Source organism: Chanodichthys erythropterus, chromosome 8, assembly GCF_024489055.1.
Source record: "Chanodichthys erythropterus isolate Z2021 chromosome 8, ASM2448905v1, whole genome shotgun sequence".
Lineage (NCBI taxonomy): Eukaryota > Metazoa > Chordata > Actinopteri > Cypriniformes > Xenocyprididae > Chanodichthys > Chanodichthys erythropterus.
Genome location: NC_090228.1, coordinates 44,988,933 through 45,010,242, shown reverse-complemented (window position 1 = coordinate 45,010,242; position 21,310 = coordinate 44,988,933). Strand labels below are relative to the sequence as shown.

At 35.8% G+C, this 21,310-nt stretch overlaps 1 protein-coding gene across 1 annotated transcript; it reads left to right on the top strand.

Moving 5' to 3' along the window:
• Positions 1-9,158: 9,158 nt before the first annotated feature.
• LOC137025058 (uncharacterized) lies at positions 9,159-19,612 on the top strand. Its single transcript, XM_067393069.1, has 5 exons — positions 9,159-9,315; positions 9,425-9,555; positions 17,936-18,098; positions 18,984-19,083; positions 19,191-19,612. Exons 1-5 carry the CDS (start codon positions 9,246-9,248, stop codon positions 19,411-19,413), a joined length of 687 nt encoding a protein of 228 aa, XP_067249170.1. The 5' UTR covers positions 9,159-9,245; the 3' UTR covers positions 19,414-19,612.
• Positions 19,613-21,310: the final 1,698 nt, after the last annotated feature.

Sequence of the window (21,310 nt, the reverse complement as noted above, 5' to 3'; positions counted from 1 at the left end):
TGTGGAGAATGAACTGTGGGCTGGGCTCAAAGTGGCAATATTTATACCCCAAGTTTTTGTTTTCATAAACAAATGCTATGATTGGCTTTTTGCTTTCTTAACACCCTCTAGGGTTCTTCGGTCATTTATGACCCGAGATTTAAAAAAAAAAAATGTTAAAAATCGTAGCTTCATCGGAATGGTCCGAAACTTTTTCGGGGTTCATATACCAAGTACCAATAAAGTCACCAACTTTATTGGTACTTGGTATATGAACACCCAGAAAAATTGGGGACAGGATTTGAAAAGTCTAAGTGGTCGTAAAAAAAAATAGTCACACTCGGGGTCTTCGGGTCAAAAATGACCCCCATAGGAAATGAATGGGAAATTGGCAAAAATATGAAAATACTGAGTTTTTTTGTGTGTACAATCTACAAATCAGCCACGATGCAGAAAAAAAGCACACAACAGTGAAGGGGTGAATCTCTAAAACATCAAGAGTGCAAAACAGACAAAAAAATTCACACACACACACACACACACACACACACACACACTTATACACACAAAAACACACGCATACACAAATGAAAGTGTGTCATTGCAAAAGCTAATTTTGGGAAATGTGTGAAATAAAAGCAATTATTCATCAATGTAAGAAATAAAGTGCACAGCAATGAAAGCACGAGGCTGTAAGCCATCAAGGTTGCAAAATAGACACACTCTCTCACACACACACACACACACACACATAGGGAAATATGAGACTGGTGAAACTGTAACAGAGAAATATGAGAATATGTGAAATAAAATCAATGAATAAAATAAAGGGGAGACATTGGGTCCAAAATTCAAAAGTCACATACTATGTCTCTCTCTCTCTTGAACACGCGCGCACGCACACACACACACACGCACACGCACACACACACACACACACACAGAGAGTAAGATCAAAGGATGGAATTCTTCCCTAGTAACCTTCAGGCGTATTGCAGCACTTGTTTAACCATGTTTAAAACTAGGTATTTGCTGCCCTCTAGTGCTTATACTATATGTGACATTTGAATATTATTTGAAATATTTTAACCAAAGAGCAGTTATCTGTTTAATTTAACTTACACATAATTCTTGATATTAAAAAATAAATTAAAATATGTTTATTTATAATATTTGTATTATTTTAAATTGAAAAAAGGGGTGTATAATTCCTTGGTTTGTAAATATAAGTATTTTCCTGTTTCCCTTATTGTTCTTATTTTAAACTGTTGCCATGGCAACACCATTCAAGATATCCTATAATCATTCACAATTTAGCATCTTGTCATCATCGTGTCTTGACATTATTCTGATGAAGTCTGAAGCAAATCAGGTAAAATTAAGAGGGTGATCTCAAAGCATTTTGAAAGTGACACACTTCCTGCTGCCAATTGGTGACACTATAACTTTGACTCACAATAGTCACATCCATGTGATCAGACTCCTTATAATATACACACAGCTGAAGTTTCATAGAAATCAATCAATGTATGCATAAGTTATAACACATTTCCTGTCTGCCTTTTCTCGCCATAAATTTGTTTCCTCACCACGGCCAAACTGTTCGAGATATCAAAAATCCGCTGGCAATAGTCATCCCTTGACTTCATGCTGACCGAGTTTGGTGGTGATCGGATTAATTGCCTAGGAGGAGTATATCAATTTCCAGAGCATGTGTTTTTCAAACGACCCATAATAGCTGACTTCCTGTTGAGCTGGCGTATAACTTAGAGCAGGGGTGCCCAATCCTGTTCCTGGAGATCTACCTACCTGCAAAGTTTAGCTTCAACCCTGATAAAACACACCTGAATCAGTTAATTAAGACTGTTATCAAACATGTGAAGTTTGGGGCAGATCGGACATTGTATGCCCGAGTTACAACAACTTCCTGTTTCTTGGCTAAACATTGAAATTTGTCAGGCCACCACGGACACGCCCTTCAGTGAAAACCCTAGATCTTTGCAATTTAACAAAGGCCTTTAGATTAGACTGACCAAATATGATGTTGATCTGATTAAAGCTCTAGGAGGAGTTTGTTAAAGTACAATGTCTGGAAATGGCAAAAACTGCCGAAATTTTGCAGAGAAAACTCAAAATAGCTCAGTTCCTGTTGGGTTTACAGATTTTGCACCCAGGGGCTTTTTGTAGGTATTGGACTGTTACATCTGTCTACCGAATTTCAGAACTGTTTGTGAAACATAGTGAGAAATTTTGTAGGTGGCGCTATCGAGCCATTTTGCCACACCTAATTCTGAAACCCATATCAGATGTAAGTTTTGACCACTTTTGACGCGTGTGCAAAGTTTCATGAGTTTTTGAGCATGTTTAGGTCCTCAAAAATGCGATTCATTTTGGAGAAGAAGAAGAACTGGCCGAGCAATTACAATAGGGTCCTCACACCATTGGTGCTCAGGCCCTAATAATAATCCTAAAGAAAACAAGAGGGCCCTGTGCCACCAGTGGCTTGGGCCCTAATGATAGAGAGGGACTATTTGAGAAGATATCCAGTCTACACGAGCACTGAGAGGAAACAGCTTGAATTCACCACAGAATTTAATCGCTGTGAAATCTTGTGACAAGCATTCACGTTCTTCGCAAAATTCTCTGTTAAACCACAGATATCAGATCAAACGGTGCCTCTGTGGAAACTGTTTGATCTGATATCTGTGGTTTAACAGAGAATTCTGCTACGAATTTAACCTAAATGCTTCTCACAAGATTTCACAGCAATGTTATTAATTCTGTGGTGAATTCAGGCACTTCCTTGCCAACGCACATGTAATCTGGAAACCATAAGAAACATTGTGACAGAAATGGTCTAATGTTTTCGAGTGCTTTAAGTACTTCACACAACTTTTCCCAGCACTTCAAAGCTTTAAATAGTTTGAATGTTATTTTTAATGTGATGTCCAAAATATTATTTGTTCATCATTCATAGTTTGTCCCCATTTGTAAATCTAAAGGTTTCACAATGTAGGAAAGCAAACACTTAATTAGAAATAAAAAAGGAAGAAATTACCACTGTAGTAGATGCTGCAGAGGAGCCCTTACTGGCTTATTAGCCATTTCCACACCCTCGTATATATTTTTAATATTTATTAATAATAAAAGAAAGTTAATATTACCTGCATCTTTACTCAACCTCAGTGCTTTTCTGTCAGTCCTCACAGTGGTGCCACCTAATAACTTAAAGGGTTAGTTCACCCTGAAAATTCTGTCAATAATTACTCACTCTTATGTCATTCCTCACCTGAAAGACCTTCGTTCATCTTCAGAACACAAATTAAGATATTTTTGATAAAATCCGATGGCTCAGTGAGGCGTACATTGACAGCAAGTTAATTTACGCTTTCAATGTCCAGAAAGGTACTAAAAATATATTTAAATCCATTCATGTGACTACAGTGGTTAAACCTTAAAGGTGCCCTAGAATGCTTTTCCACAAGATGTATTATAAGTCTAAGGTGTCCCCTGAATGTGTCTGTGAAGTTTCAGCTCAAAATACCCCATAGATTTTTTATTATTCAATTTTTTAACTGCCTATTTTGGGGCATAATTATAAATGCGCGGATTCTGTGCATGTCTCCTTTAAATGCTTGCGCTCCCTGCCCCCAAGCTCGCAACTCTATAATACATTGCATAAACAAAGTTCACACAGCTAATATAACCCTCAAAATGGATCTTTACAAAGTGTTTGTCATGCAGTGGATCAGATCATGTAAGTATAGTATTTATTTGGATGTTTACATTTGATTCTGAATGACTTTGATAGTGCTCCGTGGCTAAAGCTAACATTACACACTGTTGGAGTGATTTATAAAGAATGAAGTTGTGTTTATGAATTATACAGACTGCAAGTGTTTAATAATAAAAATAACGATGGCTCTTGTCTCCGTGAATACAGTAAGAAACGATGGTAACTTTAACCACATTTAACAGTACATTAGCAACATGCTAACGTAACATTTAGAAAGACAATTTACAAATATCACTAAAAATATCATGATATCATGGATCATGTCAGTTATTATTGCTCCATCTGCCATTTTTCGCTATTGTTCTTGCTTGCTTACCTAGTCTGATGATTCGGCTGTGCACAGATCCAGACGTTAATACTGGCTTGTGTAATGCCTTGAACATGAGCTGGCATATGCAAAAGTTGGGGGCGTACATATTAATGATCCTGACTGTTACGTAACAGTCGGTGTTATGTTGAGATTCGCCTGTTCTTCGGAGATCTATATGAGATTTATATAAGAAGGAGGAAACAATGGAGTTTGAGACTCACTGTATGTCATTTCCATGTACTGAACTCTTGTTATTCAACTATGCCAAGATAAATTAAATTTTCAATTTTATGGCACCTTTAAGACTGCATGAAATTAAGGCATTGCAAAGGAGAAATATTTTCTATCTAGACTATATTTTCTGCATGTTCATGCAGGGCTCTGTATTTTTACATCATCCATTTAGGCTTCTTCATATTTCCATTAGGATCGGTGGATGCACAAACTAGGGATTTTACACAAATTATGATAATTCACTGTATTTCAGTATGACATGATCGGATAAACCCGAAAGTGTGTTTGACTTTACATTTTAAAACAAAACCGCGGTGACAAATAAGACAATAAAAGGCTACCAATAGCTCACACGCCCTGACCATATCTTTTGTGCATATAATAGAAACCTTGCAATGCTGAATAAAATATATTTGCATTTATTTTGTATGCAAAGATGTATTTAGATTTTTTTTATTATTACTAAAACAGATGATATTATGTCGATCTGTAGCAAATAGTATTATTTATGTGCTCAAGTATTTAAGCAATGAATGTTCATATCACTTCTCTGCTTGGTATTTTTCAAGTCCTAACATTATTGCACAGATTTACAGCTGCATGTGATTTATATATATATTTATATATATATATATATATATACATATATATACATACATACAGTGAGTGGTCATTTGAATCTAGTTTCACTCGCACATACGCAGATAACACAATGTGGGGGTTGATAAATAAATAATTGGATTTTTAATACCACTTATTTATGTCTATTATAAAATAGGAACCTTTAAAAACTAAACCAATAGGCCAGCATATTTTATTATCAGGTAAACAAGGGGTTACAATATATAGAGTACCTCAGGGATGACGTGCTTTTGTAGGCCAACCCGGAAGTTAGCGGTGCACGAGTTCCCTCGATCGAAAGCCTTGCTCTGTGTTTAACAAAGGGTTATGACACTTACAAGTTTTGTCTATCAAGATAATCTTTACAAGTGAACACAACATTTATACATTTTGAAGCCTAAATAAAGTCGTCAGATATAAAAGGCTAACAGTAGGCTATAAACGGACTACAGCACACCATGGTCGCAGATCAACTTCACCACAACTTTATTTAAAAACATGCTCGCTGATTATGATCTGCGCTGTGTATGAATACGTATCCACTTTTTCATGAGAAATGCAGTCCAACTGCCATTTTTAAGACACAATAAAGGTTTAAAAAAAATCACAAGCGGGTTATAACTGGTGTGTTTTATGTTATAGATCAAAACGTGAAAATATTAGAGGCTTTGTTAAAGGTGCTAAAGAGGATGTTTTGAAACTGTCTTTGAGGATTACTTGAAACTGTCTTTACTAACTGATAAAAGACTATTTATTAGGTGCACTGAAAGGAATAATATTAATATACATCATCTGTGCACGAGGTAGGGCCTTAAAAACATCAGCCAATCGTTTACGTGATCATCGTGTAATCCGACATAATGAATCCACTAACACGACACAGCGAATGCCGGTGGTAAACACTCGTGTTCAATACTCGTGCACGAGTTTTGGGAGGCACTCCCTTGAAATGAGCTGTGAAGGAGGGGGGTTGTTCTTACGCATGCGCTCATTTCAAAAAGTCTTTGGTTTCTCAGTCGACGAAAAGATCCTCTTTAGCACCTTTAACCACAGAAATCAAAAACCAATTAAAAAAACCCATAGACTTCAGGGTGATGAAACCGGAAGTCCGAAAATGCTAACTCGCTTCTGGGTTTTGCCTACAAAAAGACGTCATCTCTCTTCTCTTCTGTTCCTGAAATATTCTGTTCCACTGGGTGGTGCTTACGTGAATATTCATGATATCCTTTTATTGTGGGCGTGTCCTTGAGACAACGCGCAAGCGAATGGAACTGAATTTCGAAAAGGTAATACAATGTTCCTTTGGAATATAAACCTTTGGAGCTTTGTTTTGATGACAGTCTTCTTGGACATGCCAGCAGCTACATAAAGAATGTTATTTTTGTTTAAAATATTATAATTATGATAGAAAATTATATTTCAGTTTTGTTATATTTAAAGTTTGACAAGGCAGGGTATTGCAGCACAAAACCCTGAAATGTGTCAAACATAACACATACTCAAACAACCTGATTTAAAACTATTTAAAAAGCAGTCAAATAAAACAATTATGATAATAATATAATTTATTTCTGTGAGGTAATACAGCACAAATGCACAGAAAAAAAAATAGACCGCTACTTTACAAGATGATGTTATACTTGTTATTATCATCACCAATGTCATAATATGGTTTTGTTTTGTGATGTTTCCACATTATACTCATCATCTTGTAAAGTCACTGTCTGTTTCAGACTGGATGTGAGAGCTGAAGTCTTGGATAGCTCTGGCAGTGTGTGATCCGGACATCCATGAAGGCTGTTCAAGTGTCAAGGCCCTGTTTTAAAGGTGCCCTAGAATTAAAAATTGAATTTATCTTGGCATAGTCAAATAACAAGAGTTCAGTACATGGAAATGACATACAGTGAGTCTCAAACTCCATTGTTTCCTCCTTCTTATATAAATCTCATTTGTTTAAAAGACCTCTGAAGAACAGGCGAATCTCAACATAACACCGACTGTTACGTAACAGTCGGGATCATTAATATGTACACCCCCAATATTTGCATATGCCAGCCCATGTTCAAGGCATTAGACAAGGGCAGCCAGTAACGTCTGGATCTGTGCACAGCTGAATCATCAGACTAGGTAAGCAAGCAAGAACAATAGCAAAAAATGGCAAATGGAGCAATAATAACTGACATGATCCATGATATCCTGATATTTTTAGTGATATTTGTAAACCGTCTTTCTAAATGTTTTGTTAGCATGTTGCTAATGTACTGTTAAATGTGGTTAAAGTTACCATAGTTTCTTACTGTATTCACGGAGACAAGACTGTCGTTATTTTCATTTTTAAACACTTGCAGTCTGTATAATGCACAAACACAACTTCATTCTTTATAAATCTCTCCAACAGTGTAGCATTAGCCGTTAGCCACGGATCACAGCCTCACATTCATTCAGAATCAAATGTAAACAATATAACAGTATACAATACTCACATAATCTGCCGCATGCATGACGAACACTTTGTAAAGATCCATTTGAGGGTTATATTAGCTGTGTAAACTTTGTTTATGCACTGTTTAAGGCAAGCGCAAGCTCCGGGGCACGCAATTTAAAGGGACCGCAACCTGAATCTGTGCATTTCTAATTATGCCCCAAAATAGGCAGTTAAAAAAAATCTATGGGGTATTTTCAGCTGAAACTTCACAGACACATTCAGGGAACACCTTAGACATATATTACATCTTGTAAAAAAACATTCGATGGCACCTTTAATATTTACCTCAGAACCTCATATTTAGCATTGCTTCTTTTCACACAATTTTGAATTTTAAATGTCTTTTCAATTTGAGTTACATTATTATAGTAATTACTTCTGTGCTTGTTATAACATTTAATGTATTAATATTTATATAGGCTACAACTGGATTTGTTGTTTTAAAAAAAAATTGAAATAAAACACTAAGAAAATATAAAAACTATCAGGATAATATTTTACAGATAATATTGGTGCATTTCAAATAAGCTTTACAGATCTTTAGAAAGGGTTTTAACAATGTTTGTCTTGTTTTTCAATTATTGCACATGCACCTATAGGTCAATCAAGGTCAGTTACAATAACTTAGGACACTAAAGAGACCTTTCTACTGACTCTGAAAAACAGCAGAATAAAGATGCCCAGGGTCTCTGATCACCTGTGTCAACGTGCCTTAGTCCTGCTACAGGAGACAAGAGGACTGCAGATGTGAACAAAGCAATAAACTGCAACGTCTGTAACGTAAGATGCATCAGACAGCGCTAAAGGGAGACAGAAGGACAGCTGATTGTCCTTCCAGTGCCAAACCACATGTAACCATAAGTCCCACCAGACATGTTTGAAAATGTGAAATGCCTTGATGGAAGATTGGAGTAACATCTCACAGTAAATCTGGTGCTGAGGATGAGATGCTCTGTAAAGCAGCTGGTGCCACATCAGACTTTCAGATGTTCATCAAACATCTGTGAAATTTGTTCAGTTTATGTCTCAGTTATTGAATCTTTTTATTTACAAATATTTACATGTTAAAAAATTTGCTGGAAAAACAAGTGTGCATTTACTTGTTTGACTTTAATTCATCATGATATAAAGTAAAATATGAGAAAACAGGAAACATTTGTAGTTTGGTGTTGATAAAGGGTAGCCTACTACGTAAGTCTTACTGTGGTGATCAAAATAATCAAGAAATTAAGGACGACACAGAATATTCACACCAGGCTATAGATAATATTTTTTAGTAGGACACAGATACATTTTTAGAGGTTTATTTCAAATTGTCAACACATGCAGTACTGTAGTCACAGAATGATAACGAAGGAAGCAGACTAATCAAACTATTCAAAAACTTTTTAAAGCCTCACAAATAATAAATAATAATTTAAAAAAAAAAGCTAAACAGAAAACACATCAGTGTAAATGTCAACCAGGCAAAATAGCTCTGACTATATTACACAAATTAGGCTATGCATTGCTTTGAACATGTGAACTGTTGCTTAACATTTAATATTTTATTACCTATCAATCTATTAAACAGTTGTGATTTGAGAAGCGTGTTTCAGTTTCATTCGCTTGCGCGTTGTCTCAAGGACACGCCCACAAGAGGAGGATCTCATGAATATTCGCGTAAGCACCACCCAGTGGAACAGAATATATTGTAACGGACGTACTGCTTTACTCTTGAGTTATGCCAAGAACTGGTGCGACCACTGAAGAGTAAAGTAAAAATATCGTACACAGGATCACGTGATTTCACTTTGGATTTTACACGGATTACCGTTAAAATGTGTCGATTTTGGGATATGATATGCTTGTCTGTCTCCGTCATGTTCGTCGGAGGTGATAACATGGCAGGTGGGTTTACTGTTGCTGTGTTGCGTGTTAGGAACGCTTTTCCCTGAACGCTGTTATTATTTTATATTTTTCTCTTTTCCCTCTTGTTTTCCTCTTCTAAAAACCTTAGAACTCCCTCCTCCGACGAATCTGACCTTTATATGGGAAACACCTTTCCGGCTTAGTTTGACATGGGAAAAGCCTGAGGATTTGGATCATAGCTGTAGAGTGAACTACACGGTACTTGTGTACTATTCGCAGGTGAGTCGCTGTCGATCCGTCGCTCACTCTTCAAATAATTCAATAGAAAGTGAACTCTTAATGCAAAATTCTACATACTTTTATTTTCTCGCTAATTTGTTCAGATCTGACCAATTTCGAGTATCGTGATTTTATATATATAATTATATTTATTATATATTTATATATATATATTAAATATTATTTAAGCTATTTATTGTTCGAGAAAGAGGTAAGGTGTTTCAATTAACATGAAAAAATACTATAGTAATTTATAGTAAATGGTGTTTTTGAACCATTGAACCAAAGTATTTACAACACTTGAATGAATGCTACAGCATTCTGTAGTATAGTGACTAATAAACTGTAATAAATACTGTAGTATACTTTAGTTTTTACTAGTATACTGTAGTATATTATACCCCTATAGTTGTAGAAAACTTAATACAGTATTGGGTCATTTGTTTATATTAGTTGTTATATTACCGCTGCAACTAGTATATATATTTTTTTTTATGTGGGACAAAATATAAACTTGGGTCTTCTCAATTAAAGTCTGATCTTTGTCACAACAAAGGTTTGCTATTCATTGGTCAAAAATGTTTTTAGTGTCCATCAATCTACTGAACAGCTGCATCATCCAAAAAAATAAAAATTGTTTATCTGGGTATAGCACTTGAGATGAAGATCTCAGGTGAATAAAACTGAGTAGACTTTTTATATGATGCATTATATTTATATTTATCTATTATATTTAACATAAGTAACTGAGGCAGGACCATTTTGAATCATATTTTTTGCCTTTTAAATAATCCTGCAGATTTACAGAAACATTTAAAAAGTAGGCTACTTATATTCCGTGTGAGCTCTCAAATAATAGTATGCCATTAAACTATGCATACTTAAAATAAATATTGTTTAATTTAATATTTTTCATGTTGATTGATATCATATAATGGTGAAACAGTAATAAAGAAAATACCTTTGTTGTCCCATATTTCACTCAGTTTTATGATCATACTTGAGTCAAAACAAGGCCAATCTTAGTTTGTGACCTTGACACATTTATATGTTTTTCTCTGTAAACATACAATTAACCAAACATGAGAAGCACTGAAGTCAATAAAACAAAATCAGGTGTGATCTAATCTAAACTCAAAGTCAACAATGGGTTTGACAATTTCTCCTATATTACATGTGTTAAAGGCAGATCCCACCCTCCCTTCAGAGCGCTCTCCAAAGCCACGCCTCCTTCAAAACACATGAACGCACAAGGAAGGCAGGCATATTCTGCAAAGTGTCATGAGACGAGAGACGGTGTTAACACTCTGAGGTCTGAAAACGCGCCGGCACGTTTTGCAGGTTTTTTTTCACATTGCAGCAAAACAGACTTAAAATACTCCGTCATTTTTTGTCATAGAGACATAAGTAATATATCAATTGAAACTATAGAATATCTCCTTTTATTTGTATACACTCAGAGTAAAAACAAAATGTTGTGCTTTTTGTAAAATAAAGAAAACTAACATAATGCGTGATTTCTCCTCTCTGAACGAAGTCCAATCTGATAGTTCTCAGAAAATTAACTGTAACTTAGTGAATACTAATCACAGAAAAATTACACTTATGTCTAAAAAAACGTTAAGATGTCAGGTTTTAAATCATGTAAGTCAAATCGAAAACAAACCTTCTGTGTTTATGTAATCTGTATGAAAAGAGAGCCATGTCAGAAGTCCGTGATTCAGCTCATTATCCGCTAATGCGGCCACGCCCACGGAGGGAGCGCTATTCAGACGCAAATTCAGAGGCAATACATGCATTCATCATCTCAATCGTGTATTTATTGTCTTGAAAAGTGTTTATCTGGATGTAAAAGTCATGGTTAGCGAGCTCTAGAAGACATGCAGTTAGTTCCTGTTTTCTTTTCTTCTATAGATGAATTTTAGATGAGTTTTTGTTTCTTTAGCGCCCTCCTGCTGCTGTATGAATTGGAAACTCCATTCATGGAATAGCCTCTTCTTCTTTTAGATGAATTTGTGGACTAAAAAAGCACAGAGAGCGCCCTCCGACTTCAAGGATGAATTGAAAACACCAGCGCTCATAGTAATGACAGTGAATATTAAATAAAAATAACTCCTCTGTATAGAAAATTGACATAATATATCATGATGAGCTTGAGACATCACAGAAGGTTTTTTTCACAGCCTACCTGACTGAAATGCCTCATTAATATGCAAGTCATTTCAACTCATTACTATCCAATTCTTTTGACTTCTCAGGTGAGAATGGCCTATTTTCAGTGGTGATTCACGCCTCCACGCATACTGTGTTTCTTGGCAAAAAGTGTCTTACAAAAACTAAATCTCTCTATTGTTTTATATGAAGGAATAGGCAGCATAATGTTTACATAATTTTGAAGCAAAAACTCTAGTCTACAACCTCCAATACCCAGAAGTCTTGTAAACACAGATTTACTATACTTTTTTTGGCCTTATTTCAGTGACTTAAGTTTTTTGTTTTTTCAATAACCACGCATAAATGTTATTCCTTCAAAAACACAAACATGTACATACATGTTCCTCACATATTATTGTAGCCTAGTTTGTGCTGAATACAGTGTAATGACACTTGTGTCATTAATATGTTTATGAACAACTGAAAAAAGCACAAATGTCAGGGCATGTCAAAACTTCTCCAAGCCCCAAATCAGCCTCAGACTCCAGAGGGTTAAATTACCTCATGTCTCAAAGCACATAGCATTAAAATAATAATGAACGTAAGCAACTTACAGAGACTGCTGACTGCTGCAGATTAATTTCGGTGTTGATATAGAAATGTATAAATACAGCTCCAGGGTGAGCAGAGGTATGGAAATACATACGTTAACAGACTGGTAGCACATAGAATCATTCGATTGGATGAACATTTTTTGGTCCTGAGACTTCCACAGAGGACATATGTACATCTTTTAATATTTACACCACTTCTATTATTGATTGCTATCAGGATATGAAGAGAGTTTCAACCAGTATAACAAAAAGTGTTTATAAAACCCTACCTTTAAGTTACATTTTTCATTTATGAGCCCTGTAAACCTGGCAGCACTTTGTCCTTTGCCTTAAAGGATTAGTTCACTTTCAAATTAAAATTTTCTGATAATTCACTCACCCCTATGTCATCCAAGATGTTCATGTCTTTCTTTCTTAAGGTTTTTGATGAAAACATTCCAGGATTTTTCTCCTTATAGTGGACTTCAATGGAGCCCAAACGATTTAAGGTCAAAATTTCAGTACAGCTTCAAAGAGCTTTAAACGATACCAGATGAGAAATAAGGGTCATTTCCTATATATATATATATATATATATATATATATATATATATATATATATATATATATATATATATATATATATTTTAACCAGAAATGTTCATCTTGAACTAGCTCTGTTCTTCTTCTTCTTCTCTATTTGAATTCCAGCAGTGTAGACGCTGCTAAGTGTATTACTGCCCTCCACAGGTCAAAGTTTGAACTAATTGTTAAATACTTGCACTCGCATATTGTATATGACAATTTAGTTCAAACTTTGACCTGTGGAGGGCAGTAATACACTTAGCAGCGTCTACACTGCTGGAATTCAAATAGAGAAGAAGAAGAGAGCTAGTTCAAGATGAGCATTTATGGTTAAAACGTATAAAATTTTTATTTGCTTTTTGAAAATGAGCGATGGTTTCTCTAGATAAGACTCTTATTCCTCGTCTGGTATCGTTTAAAGCCCTTTGAAGCTGCACTGAAACTGTAATTTTGACCTTCAACTGTTTGGTGCCCATTGAAGTCCACTATAAGGAGAATAATCCTGGAATGTTTTCATCAAAAACCTTAATTTCTTTTCGACTGAAGGAAGAAAGACATAAACATCTTGGATGACATGGGGGTGAGTAAATTATCAGGAAAATTTAATTTGAAAGTGAATTAATCCTTTAAAGCCCTTTCATTTCCTCACTGAGTGTTATGGTAAAGGAAATGCAATGGACATAAAGACCTTCTTAATCTACTTAGTCTAATAATTCTGTCAAGTACTATGATGTTCACACAAAGAAAATGTTAACTAATGGAAATTTGTACATGTTGGATAGGGGTGTAACGATATGCTCAGGTCACGATACAGTACGTATCACAATATTTTGAACACAATTTTAAAAATGAAACTTTCAATAACTTTCTTTGTTGTACATACAAGATCATATTTCAAGGTTTAATAAAAACCTTATGTATTCAAATTAACAACTGAATAGGTCTGTCTGTCACTTTAAAAAAATTTTAAATTTAAAGGGTTAGTTCACCCAAAAATGAAAATTCTGTCATTTATTATTTACCCTCATGCCGTTCCAGACCCGAAAGACCTTCGTTAATCTTCTGAACACAAATTAAGATATTTTAGTTGAAATCCGATGGCTCAGTGAGGCTTGCATAGGGAGCAATGACATTTCCTCTCTCATGATCCATAAATGTAGTAAAAACATATTTAAATCAGTTCATGTGAGTACAGTGGTTCAATATTAATATTTTAAAGCGACGAGAATATTTTTGGTGCACCAAAAAAAACATCATAAATAACGACTTATATAGTTATGGCCGATTTCAAAACACTGCTTCAGGAAGCTTCGGAGCACAAATGAATCAGTGTGTCAAATAATGATTCAGATCGCGTGTCAAACTGCCAACGGCTGAAATCACGTGACTTTGGCGCTCCGAACAGCAGATTCGACAAACTGATTCATTGTACTCTGATGCTTCCTGAAGCAGTGTTTTGAAATCGGCCATCACCATATAAGTCGTTATTTATTTATTTTTTGGCGCACCAAAAATATTCTCGTCACTTTATAATATTAATATTGAACCACTGTACTCACATGAACTGATTTAAATATGTTTTTAGTACATTAATGGATCTTGAGATAGGAAATGTCATTGCTCCATATGCAAGCCATCAGATTTCAACTAAAACATCTTAATTTGTGTTCCGAAGATTAACGAAGGTCTTACGGGTGTGGAACAGCATGAGGGTAAATAATAAATGACAGAATTTTTTTTTTTGGGTGAACTAACCCTTTAAATTTAACTTAGAATTAAGAAGCCTAAGACAGAGCTTCAAGCATCTTTTGCTTTTCTGTGAGCACAGCTGTTGCTGCAGCACTGCAGTGAAATCAAGCCACAACTTTTCTCACACGACCAAGCAAGAGACTGACGCGAGAAACGTTTAAACCTTGAGACGCAAGATTCAATGTGTGTGCGAAACACTTAATAACCTGGCTTCTCTCACTGCCACCTCCATGTTGCATAAGAGCCTTTTCAAGCTCCCACTGTTGTAGCCGCTTTTAAAACTTTGGCTATGTTACTTCCAGTGTGTGATTAAAAAAGCATGAAACTTTTAATTTCCCACTAATAACATGTGCCGTGACTGTAATATAGCTTTGACAAGTGTTTTTTTTTTTTTACCATTGTCCTGTCGCATGACTGGAAAACCAAAAAGATGCCAGTCATCGGACTTATAAGAAGACAAGGCATCTTCAATTTCAGTTTCGGCCGAACTCATGTTGCCCTACTAATTTTAAGTTTAAGCGAATTCTGCAACTGTGATGAAAGCACACGCAATGCTGTTGCAGAGTAGGTCACGTTGGCAGCTCAACCAATAGGATTAGACTGCCGGCATACCGTAAAAGTATCGCCAACACTCTACAATACACATCGTAACATATTTGCATTGCCAAATATCATACTGCGTTATATATTGTTACACCCCTAATGTTGGAGCAATGTTGGAAAAAAGGTTACAAATAGCATAGGCATACTTGAAATCAAACAAGCTTTTATGAGATGTGTTTTGAGTTCTCGCCAGCACACATGAGACTTTAAACAAAAATATCTGTAGCCATTTGAAATCATTTGAAACCATTTGAAATAGCCATTGAGGCAATCACTGAATTTAATCACAATACAAACAAACAAAGATGCTACACATCTTCACTGTAATTCAATGAAAGCACAAAAGCTCCTGAATTATATTACACACATTTCAACCATCTTAAGTCTTGGTCCCTAGTAAAGAGGAAATGGCGACTCTTTAAGGTTCATTAGTTAACATGAACTAATAATGAACTGCACTTCTACAGCATTAATTAATCTTTGTTAATGTTAATTTCAGCATTTACTAATAGATTATTCAGTCCCTCCAGAAAAACGCGGAATTTTTTTGTGATTGTTGCAGGCTAAAATGCTTGATTTTGCGGCACGTTTTCTTAAAAAATGCGATGGAATATGCGGGATATTTTTGCAATTTTATGCGATGAAATTGCGGGAACTTGCAAAAACTGCGGTTTGATGAAAAACAGAAAAAAATAAAAGGTGATTCCCCCAACACCCTGTTCTCACTAGGCTACTACTTTAATGCAAAGAGTAATTTCCTATTACTTCCTATGATAAGCAAGCATACTAAATCAAAGAATATTTAAGTTCTCAATTCTGTTTTATTTCAGACCTTAACACATGGCTCAAACTTACAAAACATTGAGTCAAACAAGTTCTGTAGCTTTACAAAAGGAATATGAGTTTGTAGAAAGGCGCTATATAAAATAAACGTATTATTATTAATATCCAACAACTTCTATAAAAATGAATAAATAAAATATTTTAAAAAATGTGTGCTTCTTCCTGCCTGCTTCCTCTGCTGCTTTAACCATCCTTAGCTGTGGCAAAGTGAAAGTGGTTTTCCAGCGTCAACACTGAGTTGCACGGAGTGCAAAATATTTTGCCCCCACTGTCATGTAACACACCGGGAAACTGCTTCGCGCGGTCTTTTGCGCTTATTTTTGTTGGCAAATGAGAATGATTTGTGTGCTTCATCCTGGTTTCATGGTTTGCAGATGATGTTCACGTCGCGTAATTACGTCACTTCACAAGGTTCCCATGGCAATAGGGGGAAAATAATGGCGCTTTACTAGTGTGAAGTAAACGCAACATTTTTCAACTTTCTGCTAAGATATATGTGACTTTTTTGCAACGAAAATGCAGGGATTATGAAATCATGCTAGCCCCGCATATATTTTGCTTGCTGAAATCGGCAATTTATGCTGCGAAAGTGCGGCGTATTTGAAAAAATGCGACCCCCGCATAAATATGCGGACTTTGGCTGATTATGCATGAAATCAGGCGATCGCATAATCGCGTTTTTCTGGAGGGACTGATTATTAAAATCAAGAGTTGTATTTGTTAACATTAGTTAAATTAGTTAGATTAACAAATACGGTAACAAATGTTTTGCTCATGGTTAGTGGTGAATCCAAAATGGATTATTCATATCCTATATTAATCATTCATTATCATTTATGACTTATGATTTTTAATATTACTTATGATTTCAAGTATTCATATAGTCTTACTCATTGAACTCCATTACTATCATATAACCACATATAATCACATATTTACTCCTTATTGTACTCATTTGTAATTTGATGTTCATTGCATTTTCTTTTACCTGCAGAACTTTGTGTGTTATCTTTTTCCAATTGAACTTTAAGTGTTTCTAGGTAATGCGTCATGGTGACACTTGTGGTTAACTTTGGACGCTTGCCATATTCTGCCGAAGTGAAGATATTCTCAGAATTGATGTTCTATTCTGTTGTTCCGACAAAAGTGTCAAACCCACTCTTTGGGTGCTATTTTTTACTCTTATCTAGTAATGTCAACAGTCACGGGACCATAAAATTACCCAATGACTGTTTTGATGGCAGGAAACCATAAAATGTCATAAATTATTTAAATTCTCCAAAACGACGGAAAGGTTCAAGCCGACCTCTCTTATCTATCCAAACAGACCTGGAAGGGTGTGATGTAAGTTTTTCCTAATGCTTAAGGTATATAACTGACTTGTTTCTTCAATCGGTACCCTTACTCTTATCCTGACTTGCATCTTGCTGTCTCTCATTGCACCACTTCTGATGATTTTCTTTCAGATTACTATACTCAGATTCCAGAATTTTATCATCATAGATGTATGATTTTTGATTGTTATTCTACCTTTTGGTTTTATTCAATTTTTCCATTATCGATTGAAGTTCTTGTGTTGTTTCATATTTAAATTTTTTAATCACTTAGTTTATGTTAGTTATAATACATTAACTAATATTACCAAATGAACCTTATTGTAAAGTGTTATTGAGGAAATAAAAAAAAAAGTATTTAATTGATTGGAAAGAAATAACAGGAGGGTGGGGAAGCTTTCATGAGAAAGTGACTCAGTATGGAGTAGTGCACAAACACAACAACACAAAATGACAACATGTACAAACATACTATATCGTACAGCAGTAATTAACACAAAAATCCTCTTTCACCAACAGACATGTTCAGGAAATTTCAATTTAAAGAGAGTCCAAACCCGGGGCTGTAAATTTGAACTTTCAAATGAGAATGGACTGTGCATCAGTGTTATAACAAACCCTGAAAACTGTGAACAACGAGGCAATAGTCGACCAACGAACTTGAGCATAGCGCCACCTTCAGGTACTCGCTACTATAGCCAACTATATAATGTAAATGATGTCTATTTTTTGTCATTCTATACTGATCCAGTGGCAGCAAACTCAATTTTGAACATGAGCAGTATATTATTAGTTTATTCAGTCTTGAGACATTGAGGTGATTAAATTGGTTAATGTGGTATCCTGTTTTTGCATGTATAGTATTTGATTGTGTTATGGTATTACTGGATACAGATTGCAGAATCCTTTGATTCATTTTAACAAAGAAAAAGGTCACAAGATGAAAGTTATTATCAAGAGCTGCAGGTTAAATATAGTTTTTAACTCATCCATGCTAGAATAAAAACCTTTTTTGAAGTCTGTTACATAGTGACACTATGATCATAAAACATCTGTGCTGAACAAGAACAAACGCTTTAGATCATACTGAATCTCTGCTTTCTCCCTCTGCAGCAGTAGCTTGTATATATATATATATATATATATATATATATTTTTTTTTTTTAGATGTCTAATAAAATGTCAGACTTCCATGAACACCGCAATTTTTTTGCAAATCAAGCAAGATGTCAAACCCTTCTGGAACTGGTCATTATGTCTAATACTAGTCAAAATCATTCCAAACTGTATGAAAAATTAGCTTTGCCTCATCTTTACTTGAGAAAATGTGATTCCAAGTGTGCACAACCAGTGCATTGTTGGTTGGTTACAGTGTGCACTTTCTTTTTTAATTCATCTATTTTAACAATTTTTATATATATTTATAGGAATAATGGCATCTATTATACATCAGGGAACTCAACCATTAAGATTTACTTTTTTTCATAATCCACAGATGAATCTCATATTCCAAATGTTTTGCAATCTAATCTCGAGCACCGATTTGAAATCTGCAAATTTATTTCAGTGAGGCTGGTGAAAAACAGAAGCTGCGAATATTCCCACAGCAAGATGAAATGCACTTGGATTCCTGTTGTTGATGTCCAAAACCTCAGTTTATATTACTGGTTTGTCATTTTCTGTTTTGTCTCACCATTGCTTTGTGTATTTCCCTTTTTATGTGTCATTTAAGTTCCTTGCATACATGATCTGGTTGGAAACGTGTGTGTTTCAGGCTACCTCGGGATGAATCAATAAAAGAGTGTAAACCTGATGAGACGTTTAAGCCCAGAGGATGCATCATACACGATGAATCTCTCAAGGATGCAATGAACATATTCTATCTGTTCAACGGCACTTACAATGGTACTTCCGTAATCAACACATTCAAGGATGAACGTCCAGTAGATTGCGGTAAACATGCACCTTTTCACTTTTCCTCAATTACAGTGTCATGAGAAATTGACTCCCTCCCAGGAATCGGGTCTCCTTTAGGACCCAGGCTGATCAAAATTTGTTATCGTGATGTCTTTAACTAATAATAACCTATTTCACTATTGTATGATGATTATTACATTAAGTGCACAAACAACATGCTTGAAATATAAAATGAATGCCTATGTATTGCATAACAAAACAAACTGGAAACCGATATTGGAAGCAAAAAAACACACCTAATATAATATAAGCTAAGTTAGCAGGCTAATTGGGTAGATGTATGTTATGCTGGTAATGTTATGGGTATAAGCTAACTAAAAAACAGTTAGAACGAGAAATGCTTAATTTCACAACCTATAGCTTCAGTTATATATTTAGGGCCCTATGAAATCCGTTTTATTTTTTCCCAAATTCCGTTTTATTTTTTTCCAAATTCCGTTTTTTCCATTTGAATTTTTCTGGATTCAGTTTTTTTTTCCATTTTAAGTTTTTTTGGACTCGATTTTAATGGTTAAATTAAGTGTTAATAATCAAAAAGAATGTCTAATTAATTGAATTCTTAAAAACAACACATTCATTAAAAAATGTATTTTTTATATATTTTGTTTTTTTCAGAAATTCTGTTGCATATTTTAACTTTTCTGGCAATCAAATGAACGGATAACATTAATTGAATTTCTTTTAATCATAAAATTAAACCTTTTTTTATCAAACAAAGAGCTGCAGAACAGAGCTTTACTGTTAAAATTAAATCATAGAAGAAAAACTGAGATTCTTCCTTAAAAATATAGTTTTAATAATTTATTATTATTATTATTATTATTAAGTCTATTAGTGTTAGTATTATTATTACATTGAAATGTATCTAAATTTAACTGTACAGAAGTAATATTTCTGTCAAGTTAAATCAAACTTTTATTTTGACGGGTTGCCAAGAGATTTGAGACTCTGTGTTTATGGTATGACAATAGATTTTCTCAAATAAAGCGATAAAAAGTGATGAAGTGACTTTTGAATTTTGTGCGTTCATGAGGCGACAGAGGATGAAAACCAGATGAAAACACTGCGAGCGTCACACGTGCTTCAGTGTGTGTGTGTGTGTGACATTCCATGACATTCCGCGTTATATAGGAAATTCCGTTTTTAATTAATGGATTCTGTGATTCCGTCCGTGTTTTCTGCATCGCGGAAATCATAGGGCCCATGTAACAAGGTCAGTAGATGTGGGAAGAAGGAGGCGGGAACCGGCGAACGTTCAACAAAACTTTAATTCAAAATAAACAAACAAAACGAAAGTAATGCCGGCAGACCCTCGCGGACGTCTGCCGGCCACACAAACATAATAAAACATAAAATAAAGTCCAGGCCTGGTCCTCTCTCGTCCTTCACTGATGTCGCTCCTCCTTTTATGCCTCCGGAGCTCCTCCGTGAGAGACTCGAGGCCGGCACGCCTCGCAGGTGATCACTCGCGTCACCGGCCTCGCGCCGTTCCCTCACGGCTCTCGCCCGCCCTGCTCGTCACATACCCCCAACGCCCCTCGCAGGCCGGGGGGTACTCCCGCGACTGCGCTTACTCCCCCCCGGGGCCTGTCTCGGCGGCCGCAGCACCTGGGGGTAAGGACAGACGAGACGAGAGAAAGGAGACGGAAGCAAGGGGAGCGACAGGACGAGAGAGGGGAGAGAGGAAAAAGAAAAAAAAAAAAATCTTGGTCCGGTTCCCCGACACACTGCCGCTCGGTCCTCAGCCTGCCAAGAGGCTCCTTCGCGGTGCCATGCGGTGGCACTGGACGCACGGTGGACGGCCCGATCCTCGACCGCCTCCTGGCGGCCGGCGATGGCAGCCGGCAGCGAGTCCCCCGTCCCCTGCTCCTCCCCTTCATGGCGGACGGCAGCAGGCTCCGGCCCACGGCGGACGGC

What these genes read in the sequence shown, in the direction of transcription:
- LOC137025058 (XM_067393069.1), top strand. Translation starts at nt 9,246, where the DNA reads ATGTGTCGATTTTGGGATATGATATGCTTGTCTGTCTCCGTCATGTTC. An exon ending in CGGAGGTGATAACATGGCAG is followed by an intron (nt 9,316 to 9,424) that starts GTGGGTTTACTG and finishes TAAAAACCTTAG; the next exon opens with AACTCCCTCCTCCGACGAAT. An exon ending in TACTTGTGTACTATTCGCAG is followed by an intron (nt 9,556 to 17,935) that starts GTGAGTCGCTGT and finishes TTTCACCAACAG; the next exon opens with ACATGTTCAGGAAATTTCAA.